The sequence below is a fragment of the Cherax quadricarinatus genome, chromosome 98 (genome assembly GCF_038502225.1).
Source record: "Cherax quadricarinatus isolate ZL_2023a chromosome 98, ASM3850222v1, whole genome shotgun sequence".
NCBI classification, from domain to species: domain Eukaryota; kingdom Metazoa; phylum Arthropoda; class Malacostraca; order Decapoda; family Parastacidae; genus Cherax; species Cherax quadricarinatus.
In genome coordinates, this window is record NC_091389.1 from 4,841,742 (window position 1) to 4,869,542 (window position 27,801).

Genomic DNA, 27,801 nt, shown 5'->3' on the forward strand with positions numbered 1-27,801 from the left:
AGAATGATGTGGATTAAAGTAAAGGTTGGATGCGAAAAGTGGGTCATAATAAGCGTGTATGCACCTGGAGAAGAGAGGAATGTAGAGGAGAGAGAGAGATTTTGGGAGATGTTAAGTGAATGTATAGGAGCCTTTGAACCAAGTGAGAGAGTAATTGTGGTAGGGGACCTGAATGCTAAAGTAGGAGAAACTTTTAGAGAGGGTGTGGTAGGTAAGTTTGGGGTGCCAGGTGTAAATGATAATGGGAGCCCTTTGATTGAACTTTGTATAGAAAGGGGTTTAGTTATAGGTAATACATATTTTAAGAAAAAGAGGATAAATAAGTACAGTGGACCCCCGCATACCGATTTTAATCCGTGCAAGAGGGGTAATTGTTATGCGAAATAATCGGTATGTGAATGAATTTTCCCCATAAGAAATAATGGAAATAAAATTAATCCGTGCAAGACACCCAAAAGTATGAAAAAAAAATTTTTTTTACCACATGAAATGTTAATTTTAGTACACACAAACTGAAAAAGGCATGCACACTTACATGACACTTACTTTTATTGAAGATCTGGTGATGATTGATGGGATGGGAGGAGGGGAGAGAGAGTGTTAGTGTTTAGAAGGGGAATCCCCTTCCATTAAGACTTGAGGTGTCGAGTCCTTTTCTGGGGTTACTTCCCTTCTTCTTTTAATGCCACTAGGACCAGCTTCAGAGTCACTGTACTTCTTTCGCACAACATATCTGTCCATAGTGGCCTGTACCTCTCGTTCCTTTATGACTTCCCTAAAGTGTTTCACAACATTGTCAGTGTAATAATCACCAGCACGGCTTGCAATAGCTGTGTGAGGGTGATTTTCATCAAAAAAGGTTTGCACTTCAAGCCACTTTGCACACATTTCCTTAATCTTTGTAGTAGGCAACTTCTTCAATTTCTCTCTCCCCTCCTCTGAACCAGTTTTCTCAGGTCTGGCCTCTTGCTCTTGAAGTTGATCTATCAGCTCATCAGTGGTTAGTTCTTCATTGTCCTCCTCCACCAACTCTTCCAAATCCTCCCCACTAACCTCCAACCCCAAGGACTTTCCCAATGCCACAATGGATTCCTCAACTGGCATAATCCTCTCAGGGTTAGCCTCAAACCCTTCAAAATCCCTTTTGTCTACACATTCTGGCCACAGTTTCTTCCAAGCAGAGTTCAAGGTCTTCTTAGTCACTCCCTCCCAAGCCTTACCTATAAGGTTTACACAACTGAGGATATTAAAGTGCTCTCTCCAAAACTCTCTTAGAGTCAGTTGAGTTTCTGAGGTCACTACAAAGCACCTTTCAAACAGAGCTTTTGTGTACAGTTTTTTGAAGTTTGCAATAACCTGCTGGTCCATGGGCTGCAGGAGAGGAGTGGTATTAGGAGGCAAAAACTTCACCTTAATGAAGCTCATGTCCCCATAAAGTCGCTCTGCCACGTCTGTAGGATGACCAGGGGCATTGTCTAACACCAGGAGGCACTTAAGTTCTAATTTCTTTTCAGTTAGGTAATCTTTCACATTGGGGGCAAATGCATGATGTAACCAGTTATAGAAAAAGTCCCTAGTGACCCATGCCTTACTGTTTGCCCTCCACAGCACACACAAATTCTCCTTGAGGACATTCTTTTGCCTGAATGCTCTGGGAGTTTCAGAGTGATACACTAATAAAGGCTTAACTTTGCAATCACCACTAGCATTGGAACACATCAACAAAGTAAGCCTGTCTTTCATAGGCTTATGTCCTGGGAGTGCCTTTTCCTCCTGAGTAATGTAGGTCCTGCTTGGCATTTTCTTCCAAAACAGGCCTGTTTCATCACAATTAAACACTTGTTCAGGTTTCAGTCCTTCAGTCTCTATGTACTCCTTGAATTCATGCACATATTTTTCAGCCGCTTTGTGGTCCGAACTGGCAGCCTCACCATGCCTTATCACACTATGTATGCCACTACGCTTCTTAAATCTCTCAAACCAACCTTTGCTGGCCTTAAATTCACTCACATCAGCACTAGTTGCAGGCATTTTTTTAATTAAATCCTGATGCAACTTCCTAGCCTTTTCACTTATGATCACTTGAGAGATGCCATCTCCTGCTAGCTGTTTTTCATTTATCCACACCAATAAGAGTCTCTCAACATCTTCCATCACTTGCGATCTTTGTTTCGAAAACACAGTTAAACCTTTGGGAAGAACAGCTTCCTTGATTGCCTTTCTGGTGCCCACAATAGTAGCGATGGTTGATTGGGGTTTCTTGTACAACCTGACCAGGTCGGCGATACGCACTCCACTTTCATACTTATCAATGATCTCTTTCTTCATTTCTATTGGAATTCTCACCCTTATTGGTGTAGGGTTGGCACTAGAAGCTTTCTTGGGGCCCATGGTCACTTATTTTCCAGAAACAGCACCGAAAATACTGTAATAATACGAAATATTCCGATTGTATGCTTGGATGTTACCGCGGAGGCTGGCTGGTAAACAATGGCACGGGCGGCACATGTGAGGCTGGCTGAGGGCGCACATTGGACGCGTCTCGGACGAAAATCGGTGAGCGGGTTTTTAAGCGGTATGCGAGGCAAAATTTTTGCGATTAAAGCAAGCGGTATGCGGATTAATCGCTATGTGGTGCCATCGGTATGCGGGGGTCCACTGTATACAAGATATGATGTAGGGTGAAATGACAGTAGTTTGTTGGATTATGTATTGGTAGATAAAAGACTGTTGAGTAGACTTCAGGATGTACATGTTTACAGAGGGGCCACAGATATATCAGATCACTTTCTAGTTGTAGCTACACTAACAGTAAAAGGTAGATGGGATACAAGGAGAATAGAAGCATCAGGGAAGAGAGAGGTGAAGGTTTATAAACTAAAAGAGGAGGCAGTTAGGGTAAGATATAAACAGCTATTGGAGGATAGATGGGCTAATGAGAGCATAGGCAATGGGGTCGAAGAGGTATGGGGTAGGTTTAAAAATGTAGTGTTAGTGTGTTTAGCAGAAGTTTGTGGTTACAGGAAAGTGGGTGCAGGAGGGAAGAGGAGCGATTGGTGGAATGATGATGTAAAGAGAGTAGTAAGGGAGAAAAAGTTAGCATATGAGAAGTTTTTACAAAGTAGAAGTGATGCAAGGAGGGAAGAGTATATGGAGAAAAAGAGAGAGGTTAAGAGAGTGGTGAAGCAATGTAAAAAGAGAGCAAATGAGAGAGTGGGTGAGATGTTATCAACAAATTTTGTTGAAAATAAGAAAAAGTTTTGGAGTGAGATTAACAAGTTAAGGAAGCCTAGAGAACAAATGGATTTGTCAGTTAAAAATAGGAGAGGAGAGTTATTAAATGGAGAGTTAGAGGTATTGGGAAGATGGAAGGAATATTTTGAGGAATTGTTAAATGTTGATGAAGATAGGGAAGCTGTGATTTCGTGTATAGGGCAAGGAGGAATAACATCTTGTAGGAGTGAGGAAGAGCCAGTTGTGAGTGTGGGGGAAGTTCATGAGGCAGTAGGTAAAATGAAAGGGGGTAAGGCAGCCGGGATTGATGGGATAAAGATAGAAATGTTAAAAGCAGGTGGGGATATAGTTTTGGAGTGGTTGGTGCTATTATTTAATAAATGTATGGAAGAGGGTAAGGTACCTAGGGATTGGCAGAGAGCATGCATATTTCCTTTGTATAAAGGCAAAGGGGATAAAAGAGAGTGCAAAAATTATAGGGGGATAAGTCTGTTGAGTATACCTGGTAAAGTGTATGGTAGAGTTATTATTGAAAGAATTAAGAGTAAGACAGAGAATAGGATAGCAGATGAACAAGGAGGCTTTAGGAAAAATAGGGGGTGTGTGGACCAGGTGTTTACAGTGAAACATATAAGTGAACATTATTTAGATAAGGCTAAAGAGGTCTTTGTGGCATTTATGGATTTGGAAAAGGCGTATGACAGGGTGGATAGGGGGGCAATGTGGCAGATGTTGCAGGTGTATGGTGTAGGAGGTAGGTTACTGAAAGCAGTGAAGAGTTTTTACGAGGATAGTGAGGCTCAAGTTAGAGTATGTAGGAAAGAGGGAAATTATTTCCCAGTAAAAGTAGACCTTAGACAAGGATGTGTGATGTCGCCATGGTTGTTTAATATATTTATAGATGGGGTTGTAAGAGAAGTAAATGCGAGGGTCTTGGCAAGAGGCGTGGAGTTAAAAGATAAAGAATCACACATAAAGTGGGAGTTGTCACAGTTGCTCTTTGCTGATGACACTGTGCTCTTGGGAGATTCTGAAGAGAAGTTGCAGAGATTGGTGGATGAATTTGGTAGGGTGTGCAAAAGAAGAAAATTAAAAGTGAATACAGGAAAGAGTAAGGTTATGAGGATAACAAAAAGATTAGGTGATGAAAGATTGGATATCAGATTGGAGGGAGAGAGTATGGAGGAGGTGAATGTATTCAGATATTTGGGATTGGATGTGTCAGCGGATGGGTCTATGAAAGATGAGGTGAATCATAGAATTGATGAGGGGAAAAGGGTGGGTGGTGCACTTAGGAGTCTGTGGAAACAAAGAACTTTGTCCTTGGAGGTAAAGAGGGGAATGTATGAGAGTATAGTTTTACCAACGCTCTTATATGGGTGTGAAGCATGGGTGATGAACGTTGCAGCGAGGAGAAGGCTGGAGGCAGTGGAGATGTCATGTCTGAGGGCAATGTGTGGTGTGAATATAATGCAGAGAATTCATAGTTTGGAAGTTTGGAGGAGGTGCGGGATTACCAAAACTGTTGTCCAGAGGGCTGAGGAAGGGTTGTTGAGGTGGTTCGAACATGTAGAGAGAATGGAGCAAAACAGAGTGACTTCAAGAGTGTATCAGTCTGTAGTGGGAGGAAGGTGGGGTAGGGGTCGGCCTAGGAAAGGTTGGAGGGAGGGGGTAAAGGAGGTTTTGTGTGCGAGGGGCTTGGACTTCCAGCAGGCACGCGTGAGCGTGTTTGATAGGAGTGAATGGAGACAAATGGTTTTTAATACTTGACGTGCTGTTGGAGTGTGAGCAAAGTAACATTTATGAAAGGGTTCAGGGAAACCGGCAGGCCGGACTTGAGTCCTGGAGATGGGAAGTACAGTGCCTGCATTCTGTAGGAGGGGTGTTAATGTTGCAGTTTAAAAACTGTAGTGTAAAGCACCCTTCTGGCAAGACAGTGATGGAGTGAATGATGGTGAAAGTTTTTCTTTTTCGGGCCACCCTGCCTTGGTGGGAATCGGCCAGTGTGATAATAAAAAAAAAAAATAATTGAACCCTTTCAGTGTCGACAGGCCCTCTCAGAAACTTGTTCTCAGGGTCGGCCAAATTTCAAAAAAAAAAAATTATTTTTTCTTATGAAAAGATAGAGGATCTTTTCCTGATCATAATGACATGAAAAGTATAAAATTTGATGGAAAACTTACGGAATTTTGCTCTCGCGAAGTTAGCGGTCTTGACGATGTTTACGCATCAGCGATTTTGCCCACTTTGAGCCCTATTTTCAGCAAGTTCCAGTGTACTTGTCGACAAAAATCATAACTGTTTCGTTAGAACTCCATATTTTCTATCGAATGAGTACAAGAAACCACCCATTTACCGATTTCAACTATCCAATACTGTGGTCAGAATTTAGCAATTTTGCCAATTTCACACAAATTTCAAAAGATGCCTATTTCCGAATAGGGTTCAGAATAAACAAGAAAGACATTCCTGGCACTAAAATAACATTTCCTCTGTTCATTAGTCACGTCCCCATGCCCCTCTTACATTCTTTTGCTTTCCACTTTGAATTTTTATTCTCACAAAAAAATAGAAGATTTACTGTTATTCAGACTACTGCATTGGTGTAGAAATGGTATAAATAATATCAGCACACTTGTGAAAGAATATTAGACTCACCAGTTGGTGTGTATTGGACGCATAGCATGATTTGTTTACTTTTGAACTTTGGTAAAAATCGAACATTTCTGCTACTTTGAGCTCAATTTCAAGGTACTTTTCTTTGTAAAACCAGTCAAAATCATCTCAATTTCTGTAATATGTCTTCCATTCTATAAAATGAGACCAGGAAAACTAGAATACAACAATAAATACCATATGAAAATACAGTGCAAAGTCGCTGTTATAATCCAAAAACATGGTCAAAGTTTTTTTTTTCTCATTACGCACTGTGTGCTGCAGGGTTTTTTTTATACCACGCACACTGACCACATAGACTCATTCTTTCATATGTAGGCCTACCAGCCTTCTCTCACTAGATTTGAGGGCGCTAGAATTTAGGTGTACTAGTACGTCAAAAACCCTGGCTCGTAAGCCGTACTAGTACGGCCGAAACCCTGAAAGGGTTAAATGTTTATACAGTAGTGTACTGTATACTGTAATAAACAGAATAGAAGAAATCAGCTCTAATATACATTATTTAGGTATGCATACTGGTCAGAGAGCCCGTCGTAAGTCCGAGTCATCGGTAAACAAGTATGTCGCTAAGTGAAGAGAGGCTGTACTTAAAATTGTACCACTAAATACCTATGTCTAGTCCGAAGTAGTGTGTAAGCATTGAAATTAGTCTGCCTGAAATGTACACGCATGCTGGTGGCTCTCTCGTGTGCTTAACAATATTTTATTACACATAAACTACAGTTTTTATACTGCACAAGGAAATAAAATTTATTTTGCTTTTGTTTGCTTATTCGATTACATAAAGCAAGCAATCAAACCAAGGAAAGAGTAAAAGCTATGTACTTGTGTGAGCATTCAGGTAGGACCTGGTTGTGTCAGTTCCTTGAGAAAAATGTTGATATAACCACACCAAAAGCATATCAAGGGAAGCATAGAAAACATGCCCACTAATGTGAGCTGTATTAACATTCCTAGTAATGTTCTGTGATCATTTGCCCAAATGTTTCATACAGTGGGGTGCAAAGATTTTTATACAAGACCCTTCTTAATTGACTGGCTGGGAAATTCCCCAGACTTAAACCCAGTGAGAACCTTTGGGCTGTGATAAAGAAAGATTGAGGGAAAGGATTATATCAGTCCAGTCCTATATCTGGAGGTTGCCATCCACGAGTCTTGGGGTAATTTAATAAATGAAACCCTTAAGATTGTACGATAATCACTTCTTAGATATTTAAAGGATGTAATAAAGTGCAAGAGACAACTTATTTTGTGGTCATGGTTTGACAGGAGGTTGACATACTTCAATAGCAGGCACTGCATAATATAAACCACACCCCGGCCGGGATTGAACCCGCGGTCAGAGAGTCTCAAAACTCCAGCCCGTCGCGTTAGCCACTAGACCAGCTAGCCACAATAAGATTCGTTCAACTAGGTATATTTCTACACCATAGGAAGGTTAGCACAGCCACCACTGTGACCACAAATGCAAGTTTTTACAGACGAATCTCCAGCTAGCATGGCCGTGACGAACTCTAGCTCAAGTCCCTTCACTGCCGTCAACATGACTCACGAAATCGTAATGACCGCGGGTTCAATCCCGGCCGGGGTATGGTTTGTTTGCAATTATGTCATTACAATTTCGTGAGTCACTGCATAATATATGCGTCATGCAACCATTACTCCAAAGGGTTCCTACATACATTCTGAATCTGTTTATCAGTTTGTGTACAATATTTAGTTGCATATTCTATATTGTTATTAAACTGCAAAGACAATTTTCATTCAACAGGAATTTGGTTGTGTCAACACTGCGTGAACTTGGCAGAATAGACCATCTTGTAAATAATGGTGGCGGTCAGTTTCCGTCTCCAGTAGCACACATGAACCTCAAGGGCTGGAATGCTGTGGTGGAGACCAACCTTACTGGTACTTTTCTAATGTGCAAAGAAGGTATGTTTGTTTATTAATAACACTTTCAACTTACGTGCTACGTTGAAAAAAAATTATGATAATCAGAGTTTTGTACAGTGGACCCCCGCTTAACGATCACCTCCAAATGCGACCAATTATGTAAGTGTATTTATGTAAGTGCGTTTGTACGTGTATGTTTGGGAGTCTGAAATGGACTAATCTACTTCACAATATTCCTTATGGGAACAAATTCGGTCAGTACTGGCACCTGAACATACTACTGGAATGAAAAAAGTTCGTTAACCGGGGGTCCACTGTATATACCTCCAGTTTCAAGGATTACCATACTGAGGATGTGGATCCCGTCTAGGGAGGTTCCTTGATTCTAGTGAGGGATTTTGATCAAATGAATTTAATAATTTTTTCCCTTGGATTGATCCTGATTACCTCCCATTCCCCAGGTGCTACATGACCCCCTATTGATTTAGCACTTCCCACTAAATTTAGTAAAGAGAATAGATATTAATGGATCTAAACTGTTTGTTTCGTCAGTATATGACCAGTGGATGAAGGACAATGGTGGTGTTATTGTTAACATCATTGCTGACATGTTCCGTGGCCTCCCGATGATGGCTCATACAGGAGCAGCACGTGCAGGGGTTGACAACTTAACTAAGGTATTTCTCCTCAATATTTATCAAAAATGTTTTTATTGCTTCATTCTTTAACATCGGCTGTTTGCCACCGATGCAGGGTGATGCAAAAAAAAAAAAAGAAGAAGAAACATTTCCATCATCACTCACTCCATCACTATCTTGCCAGAGGCATGCAGATACTATAGTTAAAAAACCGCAACATTGCCCTCAGACATGACATCTCCACTACCTCCAGCCTTTTTCTTGATGCAACATTCACCACCCAATGTTCACACCCATATAAGAGTGTTGGTACCACTATACTCTTAAACATACTCCTCTCTGCTTCCATGGATAACATTCTTCATCTCCACAGACTCTTCAGTGTACCACTCACTTTTTTCCCCTTGTTAATTCTATGGTTCACCTTGTCTTTCATAGATCCATCTGCTGACAAGTTCACTTCCAAATATCTGAACACGTCACTTCCTTCATACTCCCTCTAATATGGTATCCGGTCTTTCATTTCCTAAAGTTTTGTTATCTTCATTACCATGCTCTTTCCTAGGTTCATTTTTAATTTCCTTCTTTTACATACTCTCCCAAATTCGTCCACCAAACTGTAACTTCTCTTCAGAATCTCCCAAAAGCACCGTGTCATCAGCAAAAAGCATATATGAGAATTCCTTCTTTGTGAAAGACTTTTTTTAATCCATCTCACACCTCTTGCCAACACCCGAACAGTCACTTCTCTTACAATCCTATCTATAAATATACTGAACAGCCATGGTGACATCACTCAGCCCTGCCTAAGGCCTACTTTTACTGGGAAATAATCTCCCTCTCTCCTACATACTCTAACCTGAGCCTCACTGTCCTTGTAAAAACTCTTAACTGCTTTCAGGAACCTACCACCTATTCCATACACTTACAACATCTGGTGTCACATTGCTTCCCTATCCACCCTATCATATGTCCTTTACAAATCCATAAATGCAACAGAACTCTACCCTATTCCAAATGCTGTTCACCTAAGTGCTTCACTATGTAAACATTTAGTCTACAAATCCCCTACCCTTCCTAAAGCCTTCTTCATCTGCAATCCTGCTCACTGTCTTACTCATAATTCTTTCAATAATTACCATACAGGTTGCCAGGTATATTCAACAGGCTTAGTTTTTGTAAAGTAAAAATATTTAGGCTTTTTTGCTAATGATTAACATTTAAGAATGTTACTGTAAGTGGATGGTAGACACCAACCACCCAGCACCCAGATGCATGTGAAACAGAAACCTGTAATTGTTTTACACAATGATAAAATTGTTGGCGTCATTTCTCACGAGCAAGAAAACAGGTGCGTCTTGCCAACTCTACTTACACCTACGTCACACCACACATGCATGTACAGTGGACCCTCAACCAGCGATATTAATCCGTTCCTGAGAGCTCATCGTTAATCGAAATAATCGTTAGTCAAGTTAATTTTCCCCATAAGAAATAATGGAAATCAAATTAATCCGTGCAAGACACCCCAAAGTATTGAAAACAAAAATTTTACCATATGAAATATTAATTTTAATACACACAAACTGAAGAAGACATGCACAGTTACATGGCACTTACCTTTATTGAAGATCTGGTGATGATTGATGGGATGGGAGGAGGGGAGAGCATTGATCTTCTTAGTGTTTAGAAGGGGAATCCCCTTCCATTAGCACTTGAGGTAGCAAGTCTTTTTCTGGGGTTAGTTTCCTTGTTCTTTTAATGCCACTAGGACCAGCTTCAGAGTCACTGGACTTCTGTTGCACAACATGTCTGTCCATAGAGACCTGTACCTCTCGTTCCTTTATGACTTTCCTAAAGTGGTTCACAACATTGTCAGTGTACAGGTTGCCAACACGGCTTGTAGTAGCTGTGTCAGGGTGATTTTCATCAATAAAGGTTTGCACTTCAAGCCACTTTGCACATATTTCCTTAATCTTAGAAGTAGGCAACTTCTTCAATTTCTCTCTTCCCTCCTCCGAAGCAGTTTCCTCAGGTCTGGCCTCTTGCTGTTGAAGATGATCTAGCAGCTCATCAGTGGTTAGTTCTTCATTGTCCTCCTCCACCAACTCTTCCACATCCTCCTCACTAACCTCCAACCCCAAGGACTTCCCCAATGCCACAATTGATTCCTCAACTGGCATAGGATTCTCAGGGTTAGCCTCAAACCGTTCAAAATCCCTTTTGTCTACACATTCTGGCCACAGTTTTTTCCAAGCAGAGTTCAAGGTCCTCTTAGTCACTCCCTCCCAAGCCTTACCTATAATGTTTACACAATTGAGGATATTAAAGTGATCCTTCCAAAACTCTCTTAGAGTCAGTTGAGTTTCTGAGGTCACTACAAAGCACCTTTCAAACATAGCTTTTGTGTACAGTTTCTTGAAGTTGGAAATGACCTGTTGGTCCATGGGCTGTAGGAGAGGAGTGGTATTAGGAGGCAAAAACTTCACCTTAATGAAGCTCATGTCCCTAGAAAGTCGCTCTGCCAAGTCTGAAGGATGACCAGGAGCATTGTCTAATACCAGGAGGCACTTAAGGTCTAATTTCTTTTCAATTAGGTAATTTTTCACATTGGGGGCAAATGCATGGTGTAACCAGTCATAGAAAAAGTCCCTAGTGACCCATGCCTTACTGTTTGCCCTCCACAGCACACACAAATTTGCCTTGACGACATTGTTTTTCCTGAACACACTGGGAGTTTCAGAGTGATACACCAATAAAGGTTTCACTTTGCAATCACCACTAGCATTGGCACACATCAACAGAGTAAGCCTGTCTTTCATAGGCTTATGTCCTGGGAGTGCCTTTTCCTCCTGAGTAATGTACGTCCTGCTTGGCACCCAGGGGACAAGTGGGGCGTGCTCAGGCCAAAGTGGACGCGTCTTGAACGGAACGAATAGCGTTGGTCAGGTTTTTAAGCGCTAGTCGAGGCAAAATTTTTGCGTTAAAATGTATCGCTAGTCAGATTTATCGTTAATCGATGCCATCGCTGGTTGAGGATCCACTGTACAAGCTTATATATATATACACGTGCCTCTAATTGTTGTTCTTGTTTATTTCCTCTCATCTCCATGGTGAAGTGGAACAGAATTCTTCTTCCGTAAGCCATGCGTTGTGTAAGAGGCAACTAAAATGCTGCGAGCAAGGGGCTAATAACCCCTTCTCCTGTATGTATTACTAAATTTAAAAGGAGAAACTTTTGGTTTTCCTTTTTTGTCACCCCGCCTTGGTGGGATACAGCCGCTTTATTGAAAGAAGTATAGGTATACACACCTGTCTAATTTTTCTTCTCTTTTTCTTAACCCTTTGATTGTTTCGGTCGTATATATATGTCTTATGAGCCACCGTGTTCGACGTATATGTACTCATAAATTCTAGCAGCTTCAAATCAAGCAGGAGAAAGCTGGTAGGCCCACATGTGAGAGAATGGGTCTGTGTATTCAGTGTGCACCATATAAAAAAAATCCTGCAGCACGCAGTGCATAATGAGGAAAAAAAACTCTGACCGTTTTTTTAATTAAAATGCCGACTTTGTGGTCTATTTTTGTATAGTATTTATGGTTGTATTTTCATTTTCTTGGTCTCATTTGATAGAATGGAAAACATATTATAGACATGGGGGTGATTTTCGTTGGTTTTACTATAAAAAGAACCTGGAAATGGAGCTCAAAGTAGGGGAAATGTTTGATTTTTGCCAATGTTCAAAAGTAAACAAATGATGTCATTGTCCAATAAATCTCCAACTAGCCATTCTAATATGCAGTCATGAATGGGTTGATGTTATTTATACAATTATTACAGTATTGCAGTAGTCTGCATAATAGTAAATCTTCTATTTTTTGTTTGAATAAAATTTCAAAATAGAAACCAAGAGTAATATCAGAGGGGCCTAGATGTGACTGATGAACAAAGAAAATGTTATTTTAGAGCCAGGAATGTCCATTGTTCATTCTGGACCCTATTTTGAAATTGTCATATGTTTCTAATTTTTGTGAAATTGGCCAAATTGCAAATTTCTGACGACGTTATTGGGTAGTTGAAATCGGTAAATGGGCAGTTTCTTGTACTCAGTCAATAGAAAAAATGGAGTTCTAAAGAAATAGCTATGAGTTTGGTCAACTGGAACAAAGGAATTAGCTGAAAACATGGCTCAAAGTGGGCGAAATCGCCAATTCGTAAATATCGCCGAGGCTGCTAACTTCACAAGAGCGTAATTCCATCAGTTTTCCTTCAAATTTAGTTCTTTTGGTGTCATTATAATCGGGAATAGATTCTCTATCATTTCATAAGAAATAATAATTTTTTTTTTAATTTTTGCGACACCAGGAGACACCTCCGGACTTGGGGTTGTGACAGACAAGGGTTCTTGTTCTTATCTATTTCCTTTTATCTCCATGGGGGAAGTGGAGAAAGGAACTTTCCTCTGTAAGCGTTTCATAAGTTTGGACTCAAATGTTGGGAGCAGTAGGCTAGTAACCCCTTTTTCTGCATAAATTTCTAAGTGTAAAGTAAAAGGACACTAGTGCAACTAATGTGACATTTTATTGTGGCAACGTTTCGCTCTCCAGGAGCTTTGTCAAGCCATTACGCTTGACAAAGCTCCTGGAGAGCGAAACGTTGCCACAATAAAATGTCACATTAGTTGCACTTGTGTCCTTTTACTTTACATGTTGTCGGTAACTCTACCAAAATATATACAATAAATTTCTATAAATAATAAGAACTTCATAAAACTGAGATGTAGCACAGATGATGAGAAAGAGATGATTGCTAATGTTATGGTGGATCACAGCCTGATCAACCAGGCTATTACTGCCAGCCCCACACAAACTGAAGTACGAATTACAGCCTGGTTGGTCAGGTACTGACTTTAGGTGCCTGTCCAGTGCCTTCTTGTAGACAGCCAGGGGTCTATTGGTAATCCCCCTCATGTATGCTGGGAGGCACTTGAGTCTTGGGCCCCAGACACTTATTGTGTTGTCTCTGAATGTACTCGTGGCGCCCCCGCTTTTCATCGGGGGAATGTTGCAGCTCCTGCCAAGTCTTTTGTTTTCATAAGAATTGATTTTCATGTGTAGGTTTGGTAGGAGAGTTTCATTGGGGAGAAATAAATGGGATTGGGTCAGGGGTAGCTGAGAGAGTTAGAGCTAAGGAAGGGGGCAGCAAGATAAGATAAGATTTCGTTCGGATTTTTAACCCCGGAGGATTAGCCACCCAGGATAACCCAAGAAAGTCAGTGCGTCATCGAGGACTGTCTAACTTATTTCCATTGGGGTCCTTAATCTTGTCCCCCAGGATGCGACCCACACCAGTCGACTAACACCCAGGTACCTATTTGCTGCTAGGTGAACAGGACAACAGGTGTAAGGAAACGTGTCAAAATGTTTCCACCCGCCGGGAATCGAACCCGGGCCCTCCGTGTGTGAAGCGGGAGCTTTAGCCACCAGGCCAGTTATGAAAGGAGAAGAGGGAATATAAATGAATAAATTCAAGGAATATGTAAATTAACCTTTTTAGTGTCAAGACCCATGCTCACAGACTTGCTCATAGTGTAAAGAATTTAAAAATAAAAAATATCATGAAATGATAATCTTCTGAAAGTAATGAAACTAAAAGTTCGAAATTTGATGGAAAACTTACAGAATTACGCTCTCACTAAGTTAATAGTCTCGGCAATATGTTTGCATTGGCGATTCGCCCACTTTGAGCCCTATTTTCGGCCAATTGCTTTGTTCCACTTGACCAAACTCATAGCTATTTCACTAGAACTCCTTTTATTCTATCGAATGAGTACAAGAAACTACCCATTTACCTATTTCAACTACACAAAAAAAGTGATCAGAAATTACTAATTTGGTCAGTTTCTCACAAAATTTAAGGAAGGCCAATTTCAAAGTTGGGTTTAGAATAAACAATGCAGACATTTCTGCCACTAAAATAACATTTTCTCAGTTCATCAGTAACATCTCCAGGCCCCTGTTATATTATTCTTGAGTTTCATTTTGAATTTTTATTCACACAAAAAATAGGTGATATACAGTTATTCAGACTACTGCATAATTGTAATAATTGTATAAATAATATCAGCGCATTTGTGAGTGCATGTTAGACCCGCCAGTTGATGTGTATTGGACACATGACGTGCTTTGTTTACTCTTCAACATTGTCAAAAATTGAACATTTCTGCTACTTTGAGTTCGATTTCAAGCTATTTTTAATCAGTAAACCATTCATAATTACCTCGTCTTCTGTATATAGTTCTGTCTCCAATTATGTCCTGGAATTTGTTTGACGTGCTAAAATGCCTTTAAACACATCTGTCATAAGAAACTGGTGTCACAGCTTGTGGTGTTACAGCTTGTGATGTCACAGCTTGTGGTGTCACAGCTTGTGGTGTTACAGCTTGTGGTGTCACAGCTTGTGGTGTCACAGCTTGTGGTGTTACAGCTTGTGGTGTCACAGCTTGTGGTGTCACAGCTTGTGGTGTTACAACTTGTGGTGTTACAGTTTGTGGTGTCACAGCTTGTGGTGTCACAGCTTGTGGTGTCACAGCTTGTGGTGTTACAACTTGTGGTGTTACAGCTTGTGGTGTCACAGCTTGTGGTGTTACAGCTTGTGATGTCACAGCTTGTGGTGTCACAGCTTGTGCCATTACAGCTTGTGGTGTTACAGCTTGTGGTGTCACAGCTTGTGGTGTCACAGCTTGTGGTGTTACAGCTTGTGGTGTTACAGCTTGTGGTGTCACAGCTTGTGGTGTCACAGCTTGTGGTGTTACAGCTTGTGGTGTCACAGCTTGTGGTGTCACAGCTTGTGGTGTTACAACTTGTGGTGTTACAGCTTGTGGTGTCACAGCTTGTGGTGTCACAGCTTGTGGTGTTACAACTTGTGGTGTCACAGCTTGTGGTGTCACAGCTTGTGGTGTTACAGCTTGTGATGTCACAGCTTGTGGTGTCACAGCTTGTGGTGTCACAGCTTGTGGCATTACAGCTTGTGGTGTTACAGCTTGTGGTGTCACAGCTTGTGGTGTCACAGCTTGTGGTGTTACAGCTTGTGGTGTCACAGCTTGTGGTGTTACAGCTTGTGGTGTCACAGCTTGTGGTGTCACAGCTTGTGGTGTCACAGCTTGTGGTGTCACAGCTTGTGGTGTTACAACTTGTGGTGTTACAGCTTGTGGTGTCACAGCTTGTGGTGTCACAGCTTCTGGTGTCACAGCTTGTGGTGTTACAACTTGTGGTGTCACAGCTTGTGGTGTCACAGCTTGTGGTGTTACAGCTTGTGATGTCACAGCTTGTGGTGTCACAGCTTGTGGTGTCACAGCTTGTGGCATTACAGCTTGTGGTGTTACAGCTTGTGGTGTCACAGCTTGTGGTGTCACAGCTTGTGGTGTTACAGCTTGTGGTGTCACAGCTTGTGGTGTTACAGCTTGTGGTGTCACAGCTCGTGGTGTTACAGCTTGTGGTGTCACAGCTTGTGGTGTCACAGCTTGTGGTGTTACAGCTTGTGGTGTCACAGCTTGTGGTGTTACAGCTTGTGATGTCACAGCTTGTGGTGTCACAGCTTGTGGTGTCACAGCTTGTGCCATTACAGCTTGTGGTGTTACAGCTTGTGGTGTCACAGCTTGTGGTGTCACAGCTTGTGGTGTTACAGCTTGTGGTGTTACAGCTTGTGGTGTCACAGCTTGTGGTGTCACAGCTTGTGGTGTTACAGCTTGTGGTGTCACAGCTTGTGGTGTCACAGCTTGTGGTGTTACAACTTGTGGTGTTACAGCTTGTGGTGTCACAGCTTGTGGTGTCACAGCTTGTGGTGTTACAACTTGTGGTGTCACAGCTTGTGGTGTCACAGCTTGTGGTGTTACAGCTTGTGATGTCACAGCTTGTGGTGTCACAGCTTGTGGTGTCACAGCTTGTGGCATTACAGCTTGTGGTGTTACAGCTTGTGGTGTCACAGCTTGTGGTGTCACAGCTTGTGGTGTTACAGCTTGTGGTGTCACAGCTTGTGGTGTTACAGCTTGTGGTGTCACAGCTTGTGGTGTCACAGCTTGTGGTGTCACAGCTTGTGGTGTTACAACTTGTGGTGTTACAGCTTGTGGTGTCACAGCTTGTGGTGTCACAGCTTGTGGTGTCACAGCTTGTGGTGTTACAACTTGTGGTGTCACAGCTTGTGGTGTCACAGCTTGTGGTGTTACAGCTTGTGATGTCACAGCTTGTGGTGTCACAGCTTGTGGCATTACAGCTTGTGGTGTTACAGCTTGTGGTGTCACAGCTTGTGGTGTCACAGCTTGTGGTGTTACAGCTTGTGGTGTCACAGCTTGTGGTGTTACAGCTTGTGGTGTCACAGCTCGTGGTGTTACAGCTTGTGGTGTCACAGCTTGTGGTGTCACAGCTTGTGGTGTTACAGCTTGTGGTGTCACAGCTTGTGGTGTTACAACTTGTGGTGTTAGAGCTTGTGGTGTCACAGCTTGTGGTGTCACAGCTTGTGGTGTCACAGCTTGTGGTGTTACAACTTGTGGTGTTACAGCTTGTGGTGTCACAGCTTGTGGTGTTACAGCTTGTGATGTCACAGCTTGTGGTGTCACAGCTTGTGGTGTCACAGCTTGTGGCATTACAGCTTGTGGTGTTACAGCTTGTGGTGTCACAGCTTGTGGTGTCACAGCTTGTGGTGTTACAGCTTGTGGTGTCACAGCTTGTGGTGTCACAGCTTGTGGTGTTACAGCTTGTGGTGTCACAGCTTGTGGTGTTACAGCTTGTGGTGTCACAGCTTGTGGCATTACAGCTTGTGGTGTTACAGCTTGTGATGTCACAGCTTGTGGCATTACAGCTTGTGGTGTTACAGCTTGTGGTGTCACAGCTTGTGGTGTCACAGCTTGTGGTGTTACAGCTTGTGGTGTTACAGCTTGTGGTGTCACAGCTTGTGTCACAGCTTGTGGTGTCACAGCTTGTGGTGTCACAGCTCGTGGTGCCAGCTTGTGGTGTTACAACTTGTGGTGTTACAGCTTGTGGTGTCACAGCTTGTGGTGTTACAGCTTGTGGTGTCACAGCTTGTGGTGTCACAGCTTGTGGTGTCACAGCTTGTGGTGTCACAGCTTGTGGTGTTACAGCTTGTGGTGTCACAGCTTGTGGTGTTACAGCTTGTGGTGTCACAGCTTGTGTCACAGCTTGTGGTGTTGTACAGCTCATGGTGTCACAGCTTGTGGTGTCACAGCTCGTGGTGCCAGCTTGTGGTGTCACAGCTTGTGGTGTCACAGCTCGTGGTGTCACAGCTCGTGGTGTCACAGCTTGTGGTGTTACAGCTTGTGGTGTCACAGCTCGTGGTGCCAGCTTGTGGTGTCACAGCTTGTGGTGTCACAGCTCGTGGTGTCACAGCTCGTGGTGTCACAGCTCGTGGTGCCAGCTTGTGGTGTTGTACAGCTCATGGTGTCACAGCTTGTGGTGTCACAGCTCGTGGTGTCACAGCTCGTGGTGCCAGCTTGTGGTGTCACAGCTTGTGGTGTCACAGCTCGTGGTGTCACAGCTCGTGGTGTCACAGCTTGTGTCACAGCTTGTGGTGTTGTACAGCTCATGGTGTCACAGCTTGTGGTGTCACAGCTCGTGGTGCCAGCTTGTGGTGTCACAGCTCGTGGTGTCACAGCTCGTGGTGCCAGCTCGTGGTGTCACAGCTCGTGGTGCCAGCTTGTGGTGTCACAGCTTGTGGTGTCACAGCTCGTGGTGCCAGCTTGTGGTGTTGTACAGCTCATGGTGTCACAGCTTGTGGTGTCACAGCTCGTGGTGTCACAGCTCGTGGTGCCAGCTTGTGGTGTCACAGCTCGTGGTGTCACAGCTCGTGGTGCCAGCTTGTGGTGTCACAGCTCGTGGTGTCACAGCTCGTGGTGCCAGCTTGTGGTGTTGTACAGCTCATGGTGTCACAGCTTGTGGTGTCACAGCTCGTGGTGCCAGCTTGTGGTGTCACAGCTCGTGGTGTCACAGCTCGTGGTGCCAGCTCGTGGTGTCACAGCTCGTGGTGCCAGCTTGTGGTGTCACAGCTTGTGGTGTCACAGCTCGTGGTGCCAGCTTGTGGTGTTGTACAGCTCATGGTGTCACAGCTTGTGGTGTCACAGCTCGTGGTGTCACAGCTCGTGGTGCCAGCTTGTGGTGTCACAGCTCGTGGTGTCACAGCTCGTGGTGCCAGCTTGTGGTGTCACAGCTTGTGGTGTCACAGCTCGTGGTGCCAGCTTGTGGTGTTGTACAGCTCATGGTGTCACAGCTTGTGGTGTCACAGCTCATGGTGTCACAGCTTGTGGTGTCACAGCTTGTGGTGTTACAGCTTGTGGTGTCACAGCTTGTGGTGTTACAGCTTGTGGTGTCACAGCTTGTGTCACAGCTTGTGGTGTTGTACAGCTCATGGTGTCACAGCTTGTGGTGTCACAGCTCGTGGTGTCACAGCTCGTGGTGCCAGCTTGTGGTGTCACAGCTCGTGGTGTCACAGCTCGTGATGCCAGCTTGTGGTGTTACTTACGATGTCACATGTTTGTAACAAAGTAGGTGGTGACACTACAGTATTTTCTACAATATTACTCATCTTCTACAGAATATCTTTAACTACCTTCTCCCGCATCACTAATATTTCTAGTTATGTCACCATAGAATATTTCAAGTACATACAGTGCATTACTAGACCCTTTGTGTGACATCGGATGCACAGAGGGTCAGCAGTGTCTCATAGTAATCCCATTCATGTTCCATTGCCATCACTCATATTGCTAATTTCACTATCACTTTGATGAATATAGACCTGTCCTTGTCTACCTAGGCCAGACGTGGACACCACTGCTAAATCTTGGGTTTCCACTGACGTTACTTACATTTCTGTTGTCATTTACTTCATTATCTTCAGAATCAGAGAAATTCTCTACAAAATTCTCTACAAAATTCTCTACAAAAATTCTCTACAAAAATTCTCTACAAAAATTCTCTACAAAAATTCTCTACAAAAATTCTCTACAAAAATTCTCTACAAAACACAATTCCTCTCTGTCACTGTTGTCTCCAGCATATGAAACATGTCAGTTTTCACTCCCAGTCAAGTTGTGTTGTACCCTTGCCACTGTTTCAAAACTTCTGCAGAGGCATTTATCCACAATGGCCTGGAACTCGTGGCAAACTCTTTTTTTGTTGATGTCCGAAGTGGGACATAAACAAATTGAAGGCAGGAAAAAATCAAGTACAGTGGACCCCTGGTTTACGATCAGCTCCCAATGCGACCAATTATGAAAGTGCGTTTGTATGTGTATGTGCGTTTGTATGTGTATGTTTGGGGGTCTGAAATGGACTAATCTAATTCACAATATTTCTTATGGGAACAAATTCGGTCAGTACTGGCACCTGAACATACTTCTGGAATGAAAAAATATCGTAAACTGGGAGTCCACTGTGTATGCTATACATCATACACATTGGTGTAACCAGACACATGCCATGTCATATACAATTTATTTCATGATGGTTTATTAGTTCTGTACATTTATAGTTCTTAATTTTAAAATGCATCAGATTCATTTTAACACCTTAATTCAGTCTCTTGCAGTAGAATGGGCTGCTGATGGAGTACGAATCAACTGTGTGGCTCCAGGAAGCTCCATATACTCTCCAACAGCAGCAGCGAACTATGGCGACGATAGCATCTTTGAAAGAGGTCGTGCTGGCATTCCAGCAAAAAGGCTTGGAACACCACAGGAAGTTAGTAATTTGGGTAATTTAACCATAATACATATCTTGAAAATGGTCTAACATTCATCAAAATTTATAGTTTTCACATTCATTTTGTGGCATCATAACTAGTATCTGGTGAAGTGTTCTAGATTCAAGGAACTGGAGCTACCCTCTCCTTCCTTGCATCAGGTTTGTTTACTCTCAGTTTCCCCACTTTCATGTGAATTATTTTTTTATTTTTTCGCTTCCATGGTATTCCGATATTTTTACTTGCTTCTCAAATATCCAACTGATTCACAAATACCCAGTTAAATTATGGTGATTCATGTCACTGATAGTGGTTCCAGTACCAACACTGGCAAACTGTGGTGATGCATCCAGTATCACAGGTGGTGGTTCCAGTACCAAAACTGGCTGACTGTGGTGATGCATCCAGTATCACAGGTGGTGGTTCCAGTACCAACACTGGCTGACTGTGGTGGTACATCCAGTATCACAGGTGGTGGTTCCAGTACCAACACTGGCTGACTGTGGTGATGCATCCAGTATCACAGGTGGTGGTTCCAGTACCAACACTGGCTGACTGTGGTGGTACATCCAGTATCACAGGTGGTGGTTCCAGTACCAACACTGGCTGACTGTGGTGATGCATCCAGTATCACAGGTGGTGGTTCCAGTACCAACACTGGCTAACTGTGGTGGTACATCCAGTATCACAGGTGGTGGTTCCAGTACCAACACTGGCTAACTGTGGTGATGCATCCAGTATCACAGGTGGTGGTTCCAGTACCAACACTGGCTGACTGTGGTGATGCATCCAGTATCACAGGTGGTGGTTCCAGTACCAACACTGGCTAACTGTGGTGGTGCATCCAGTATCACAGGTGGTGGTTCCAGTACCAACACTGGCTAACTGTGGTGATGCATCCAGTATCACAGGTGGTGGTTCCAGTACCAACACTGGCTGACTGTGGTGATACATCCAGTATCACAGGTGATGGTTCCAGTACCAACACTGGCTAACTGTGGTGGTACATCCAGTATCACAGGTTGTGGTTCCAGTACCAACACTGGCTAACTGTGGTGGTACATCCAGTATCACAGGTGGTGGTTCCAGTACCAACACTGGTTAACTGTGGCGATACATTTCATACCGTTGGTGTTACACAATGCGACATTTATTATTGAAGAGATCCCCAGAGAAAGCTAGAAGGTCAACTTATTGATCCCTCTCTAGCATCTAGTCTGTTTCTAATTTTTGCTACAGATTTGTCAGCTTTAATTCTAGTTCAGTTATCCCATATATTATGTGGGTTCTCAGTAGTGCCTTTGGCTTACAAGTGGATGAATACAAACCAACGAAATAAAAGTTGAGATGTTTAACCCGTAAACGGTCCAAACATATTTTTTTTTTTTTTTTTTTTTATTATCACACCGGCCGATTCCCACCAAGGCAGGGTGGCCCGAAAAAGAAAAACTTTCACCATCATTCACTCCATCACTGTCTTTCCAGAAGGGTGCTTTACACTACAGTTTTTAAACTGCAACATTAACACCCCTCCTTCAGAGTGCAGGCACTGTACTTCCCATCTCCAGGACTCAAGTCCGGCCTGCCGGTTTCCCTGAATCCCTTCATAAATGTTACTTTGCTCACACTCCAACAGCACGTCAAGTATTAAAAACCATTTGTCTCCATTCACTCCTATCAAACACGCTCACGCATGCCTGCTGGAAGTCCAAGCCCCTCGCACACAAAACCTCCTTTACCCCCTCCCTCCAACCCTTCCTAGGCCGACCCCTACCCCGCCTTCCTTCCACTACAGACTGATACACTCTTGAAGTCATTCTGTTTCGCTCCATTCTCTCTACATGTCCGAACCACCTCAACAACCCTTCCTCAGCCCTCTGGACAACAGTTTTGGTAATCCCGCACCTCCTCCTAACTTCCAAACTACGAATTCTCTGCATTATATTCACACCCCACATTGCCCTCAGACATGACATCTCCACTGCCTCCAGCCTTCTCCTCGCTGCAACATTCATCACCCACGCTTCACACCCATATAAGAGCGTTGGTAAAACTATACTCTCATACATTCCCCTCTTTGCCTCCAAGGACAAAGTTCTTTGTCTCCACAGACTCCTAAGTGCACCACTCACTCTTTTTCCCTCATCAATTCTATGATTCACCTCATCTTTCATAGACCCATCCGCTGACACGTCCACTCCCAAATATCTGAATACGTTCACCTCCTCCATACTCTCTCCCTCCAATCTGATATTCAATCTTTCATCACCTAATCTTTTTGTTATCCTCATAACCTTACTCTTTCCTGTATTCACCTTTAATTTTCTTCTTTTGCACACCCTACCAAATTCATCCACCAATCTCTGCAACTTCTCTTCAGAATCTCCCAAGAGCACAGTGTCATCAGCAAAGAGCAGCTGTGACAACTCCCACTTTGTGTGTGATTCTTTATCTTTCAACTCCACGCCTCTTGCCAAGACCCTCGCATTTACTTCTCTTACAACCCCATCTATAAATATATTAAACAACCACGGTGACATCACACATCCTTGTCTAAGGCCTACTTTTACTGGGAAAAAATTTCCCTCTTTCCTACATACTCTAACTTGAGCCTCACCATCCTCGTAAAAACTCTTCACTGCTTTCAGTAACCTACCTCCTACACCATACACTTGCAACATCTGCCACATTGCCCCCCTATCCACCCTGTCATACGCCTTTTCCAAATCCATAAATGCCACAAAGACCTCTTTAGCCTTATCTAAATACTGTTCACTTATATGTTTCACTGTAAACACCTGGTCCACACACCCCCTACCTTTCCTAAAGCCTCCTTGTTCATCTGCTATCCTATTCTCCGTCTTACTCTTAATTCTTTCAATTATAACTACCATACACTTTACCAGGTACACTCAACAGACTTATCCCCCTATAATTTTTGCACTCTCTTTTATCCCCTTTGCCTTTATACAAAGGAACTATGCATGCTCTCTGCCAATCCCTAGGTACCTTACCCTCTTCCATACATTTATTAAACAATTGCACCAACCACTCCAAAACTATATCCCCACCTGCTTTTAACATTTCTATCTTTATCCCATCAATCCCGGCTGCCTTACCCCCTTTCATTTTACCTACTGCCTCACGAACTTCCCCCACACTCACAACTGGCTCTTCCTCACTCCTACAAGATGTTATTCCTCCTTGCCCTATACACGAAATCACAGCTTCCCTATCTTCATCAACATTTAACAATTCCTCAAAATATTCCTTCCATCTTCCCAATACCTCTAACTCTCCATTTAATAACTCTCCTCTCCTATTTTTAACTGACAAATCCATTTGTTCTCTAGGCTTTCTTAACTTGTTAATCTCACTCCAAAACTTTTTCTTATTTTCAACAAAATTTGTTGATAACATCTCACCCACTCTCTCATTTGCTCTCTTTTTACATTGCTTCACCACTCTCTTAACCTCTCTCTTTTTCTCCATATACTCTTCCCTCCTTGCATCACTTCTACTTTGTAAAAACTTCTCATATGCTAACTTTTTCTCCCTTACTACGTTTTTTCAACATTTTAAAGTATGTAAAAAAAGTAGATTTTTATTTTTTTTACATTTGAAAATGTGTAAAAAAAACTTTGATTTCCTTTTTTTTTTTTTTTGTTATATTTGAAAATATGTCAAAAAAAACGTAGATCTACTTTTGTAGCACTACACATGTGAACGTAGATCTGCTGGGACCATTTATGGGTTAATAACAAAGGTGTCTAGGTGGTAATATTTAGTTCAATTTAACCCTTTCAGGGTCCAGAGGCCAAATTTCAAAGTGCACACCAGTGTCCAAGAATTTTCAAAAAATAATTTTATTTTTTTCTTATGAAATGGTAGAGAATCTTTTTCTGAAGGTAATAAAACAAAAAGTACGAAATTTGATGGAAAATTGACGAAATTATGCTCTCGCAAATTTTGATGTGTCAGCGATATTTATGCATCTGCAATTTTGCCAACTTAGACTCCCATTTTAGGCCAATTACATTATTCCAGTCAATCAAATTCTCAGCTTTTTCACTAGTATTACTTCTATTATATCGATTGAGCACAAGAAATCACCAAGTCAACTGTTTCAACTACAAAATAAAGTGATTAGAAATTGGTAATTTGGCCAATTTAGTGCAAAGTTCAAAATATTCCAATTTCAAAATAGGATCCAGAATAAACAATGTAGACATTCCTGGCACTAAACTAATATTTCCTCTGTTCATTAGTTAGGTTTTCAGTCTTTACAAATGAATTCCATTTTGATTTTTTATTCACATAATGATTTTTTATTCAGACCAAAAAATAGAAGATTTACTGTCATGCAATATTGTAATAATTGTATAAATAATATCAGCACATTTGTGAACATATATTAGACCCACCAGCTGGCGTGTATTAGACGTGTGAGGTCATTTGTTTACTCTTGAACATCGGAAAAAATTAAACATTTCCGCTACTTTGAGGTCAACTTCAAGCCATTTTCAGTACTAAAACCAATCAAAATCATCTCTATTTCTGTAATATGTCTTCCATTCTATCAAATGAGACCAAGAAATTGCAAATACAGTGGACCCCCGGTTTGCGATGGCATCGGTATCCGATAAATCCAGTAGTCGATACATTTTAACGCAAAAATTTTGCCTCGGTTCTCATTAAAAAACCCGGTATACGCGATTCGTCTGAGACATGTCCATGTGTGGCCTGAACTGCCCTGTGTGTGCCAGTGTTTACAAGCCAGCCAGTGTACTCACATCTAAGGATACATTCGGTACATTCCATATTATCACAGTGTTTTTGGTGCTTGTTTCTGCAAAATAAGTCACCATGGGCCCCAAGAAAGCTTCTAGTGCCAACCCTGTGGTAAAAAGGGTGAGAATTAGTATGGAAATTAAGAAAGATTTTGAAGGGAATGGGGCTAACCCTGAGAAGCCTATGCCAGTTGTGGAATCCATTGTGCCTACTTCAAAAATTAAGGAAATGTGTGCAAAGTGGGTTGAACTGCAAACCTTTATGGATGAAAATCACCCTAACACAGCTATTACAATGACAATGTTGTGGCCCATTTTAGACAAATCATAAAGGAACGGGAGGTACAGAGCTCTACGGACAGATTTGTTGTGCGACAGAGGTCCAGTGACTCTCAAGCTGGTCCTAGTGGCATTAAAAGAAGAAGGGAAGTAACCCCGGAAAAGGACTTGCTACCTCAAGTCCTAATGGAAGGGGATTCCCCTTCTAAACACTAAGTTCGACACTCTCCCCTCCTCCCATCCTATCAATCATCACCAGATCTTCATTAAAGGTAAGTGTCATGTATTCTATTGTTAGTAGAGTACTACAAACTGTGCATGTCTTCTTCAGTTTGTGTGCATTAAACTTAATATTTCATGTGGTAAAAAATTTTTTTTCATACTTTTGGGTGTCTTGCACGTATTAATTTGATTTCCATTATTTCTTATGGGGAAAATTGATTCGCTTTTCGATAATTTTGGTTTAGGATGAGCTCTAAGGAATGGATTAATATCGCAAACCGGGGGTCCACTGTACAACTATAAAAAACTTACAAAAAAACACTGCAAAGTTGCTGTTTTAATTGAAAATTACGGTCTCAGATTCTTTTTCTCTCGTTATCACTGTGTGCTGAAGGATTTGTTTTATGTGGTGCACACATACCACATAGATGTATTCTCTCATATCTAGGCCCAAATTTACCACTCACAGCTTATCAGAGTGAGCTGAGCTCATGGCGTAGATCTACGGTTTGGACCCTTACTGTAAAGCCATAGATCTACGGCACAGACCCTGAAAGGGTTAATAAATTAAGGAGTTAGACTCTTACACAATTCTTGGTGTTAAGCTGCTTATGCTTTTGTATTGTACCTTTCATTATTTATTTTGTACATAAATCATATACAGTGGACCCCCGCTTAACGATCACCTCCAAATGCGACCAATTATGTAAGTGTATTTATGTAAGTGCGTTTGTACGTGTATGTTTGGGGGTCTGAAATGGACTAATCTGCTTCACAATATTCCTTATGGGAACAAATTCAGTCAGTACTGGCACCTGAACATACTACTGGAATGAAAAAAGTTCGTTAACCGGGGGTCCACTGTATTGTACTATGGGAACTTTCGATGATATACTATACACCATAATACTCTTAAGGTATGTACTATTTGGTTCTTTGCTGTGATTAAGTGTACTCAAAGTGCAAGAGTAATATAGGCTTCTAAGTGCATGTGTTGTTGTGCTCGGTATTTGCTCAGTTAAACTCTACTCATCTTATAACGCCATTGACAAAAACAAGTCCCTAGATTGGCTAACTTATGAACCATAGAGGCAGTGTAACAGCTTGTTTGATCAGTCGGACAACCCAATTTCCCAAACAGCAATAATGCTCAAAGCAACCTTGAACAGCACAGTATAAAACAAGGAACAAGGAGGCCATGAAGACCCTAACTGAACCATCAGTCAATCCTCCAAGATTGAAAAAAAAAACACCCTTATTACTGAAACTGAGTTTAGCAATTCCAAATTCCCAATTTGGCACCAGAGATGTAGTGTCTGTTGAAACAACCTCTGGAAATATCAAATATCACTAAGTCTACATAATGCTCTGTGAACAGTTTCACAATTATGAGATGCATGTCTAAGCTCACCAATAGAGACATTACTGAAAACAGAGTCTAAACATGAACAGAGATGGACAGCATTTTTCCAGACAGAGCAGAGGAGGCTTTTCATCCACGGGGAGCAACAAGACAGCTAGGAAGGCTCTGCAGATACGTCAGGTGACTCCTGTTGGATTAACCCTTTCAGTGTCGAGACCCCTAATCCTTAACCCTTTGAGGGCCAAGACCCTCAATCCTGAACTCCCACTCAGGATCGAAAAGAAAAGAATTCTTATGAAATGATAGAGAAACATTTCCCGATGGTAATGACACCAAAAGTATGAAATTTGATGGAAAACGTACAGAACTATGCTCTCGCAAAGTTAGGTTTGACGATATTTACGCATCAGCGATATTGCCCACTTTGAGCTCTATTTTCAGCCAATTCCATTGTTCCAGTCGACTAACATCATAGCTATTTTGCTAGAACTCCATTTGTTCAGAAATTGGCAATTTGGCCAATTTCACACAAATTTCAAAAGATGCCAATTTCAAAATAGGGTCCAGAATAAACAACATAGACATTCCTGGCACTAAAATAACATTTATCCTGTTCATTAGCCACATCTCCAGGTCCCTCTTATGTTACCCTTGTTTTCCATTTTGAATTTTTATTCTCACAAAAAATAGAAGATTTACTGTTATGCAGACTACTGCATTAGTGTAAAAATGGTATAAATAATATCACCGCACTCGTGAAAGAATATTAGACTCACCAGTTGGGGTGCAGTGGGCACATGAAGTGATTTGTTCACTCTTGAACAGCGGCAAAAATCGAACATTTCCGCTAATTTCAGCCCAATTTAAAAGTGCTTTTCATAGTGAAACCAATCAAAATCGTCTCTATTTCTGTAATATATTTTCCATTCTATCAAACGAGACCAAGGAAATGAGA

At 42.0% G+C, this 27,801-nt stretch overlaps 2 protein-coding genes across 10 annotated transcripts in view; one reads left to right on the forward strand and one right to left on the reverse strand.

Annotated features, from left to right (window-relative positions):
- Nucleotides 1-27,801, forward strand: part of LOC128702549 (peroxisomal trans-2-enoyl-CoA reductase) — a 135,419-nt gene that overhangs the window by 78,597 nt on the left and 29,021 nt on the right. For all 9 annotated transcript variants that reach the window (XM_070105255.1, XM_070105261.1, XM_070105253.1 and 6 more), the window contains 3 exons: nt 7,682-7,842; nt 8,356-8,480; nt 20,030-20,191. In XM_070105255.1, coding sequence (XP_069961356.1) covers nt 7,682-7,842; nt 8,356-8,480; nt 20,030-20,191 — 448 coding nt within the window. The remainder of the gene's footprint in view (nt 1-7,681; nt 7,843-8,355; nt 8,481-20,029; nt 20,192-27,801) is intronic.
- LOC138855515 (mucin-2-like) lies at nt 14,788-17,656 on the reverse strand. The gene is made up of 2 exons (XM_070105231.1): nt 17,501-17,656; nt 14,788-17,442 (listed from the first exon to the last, which is right to left on the reverse strand). Exons 1-2 carry the CDS (start codon nt 17,654-17,656, stop codon nt 14,788-14,790), a joined length of 2,811 nt encoding a protein of 936 aa, XP_069961332.1.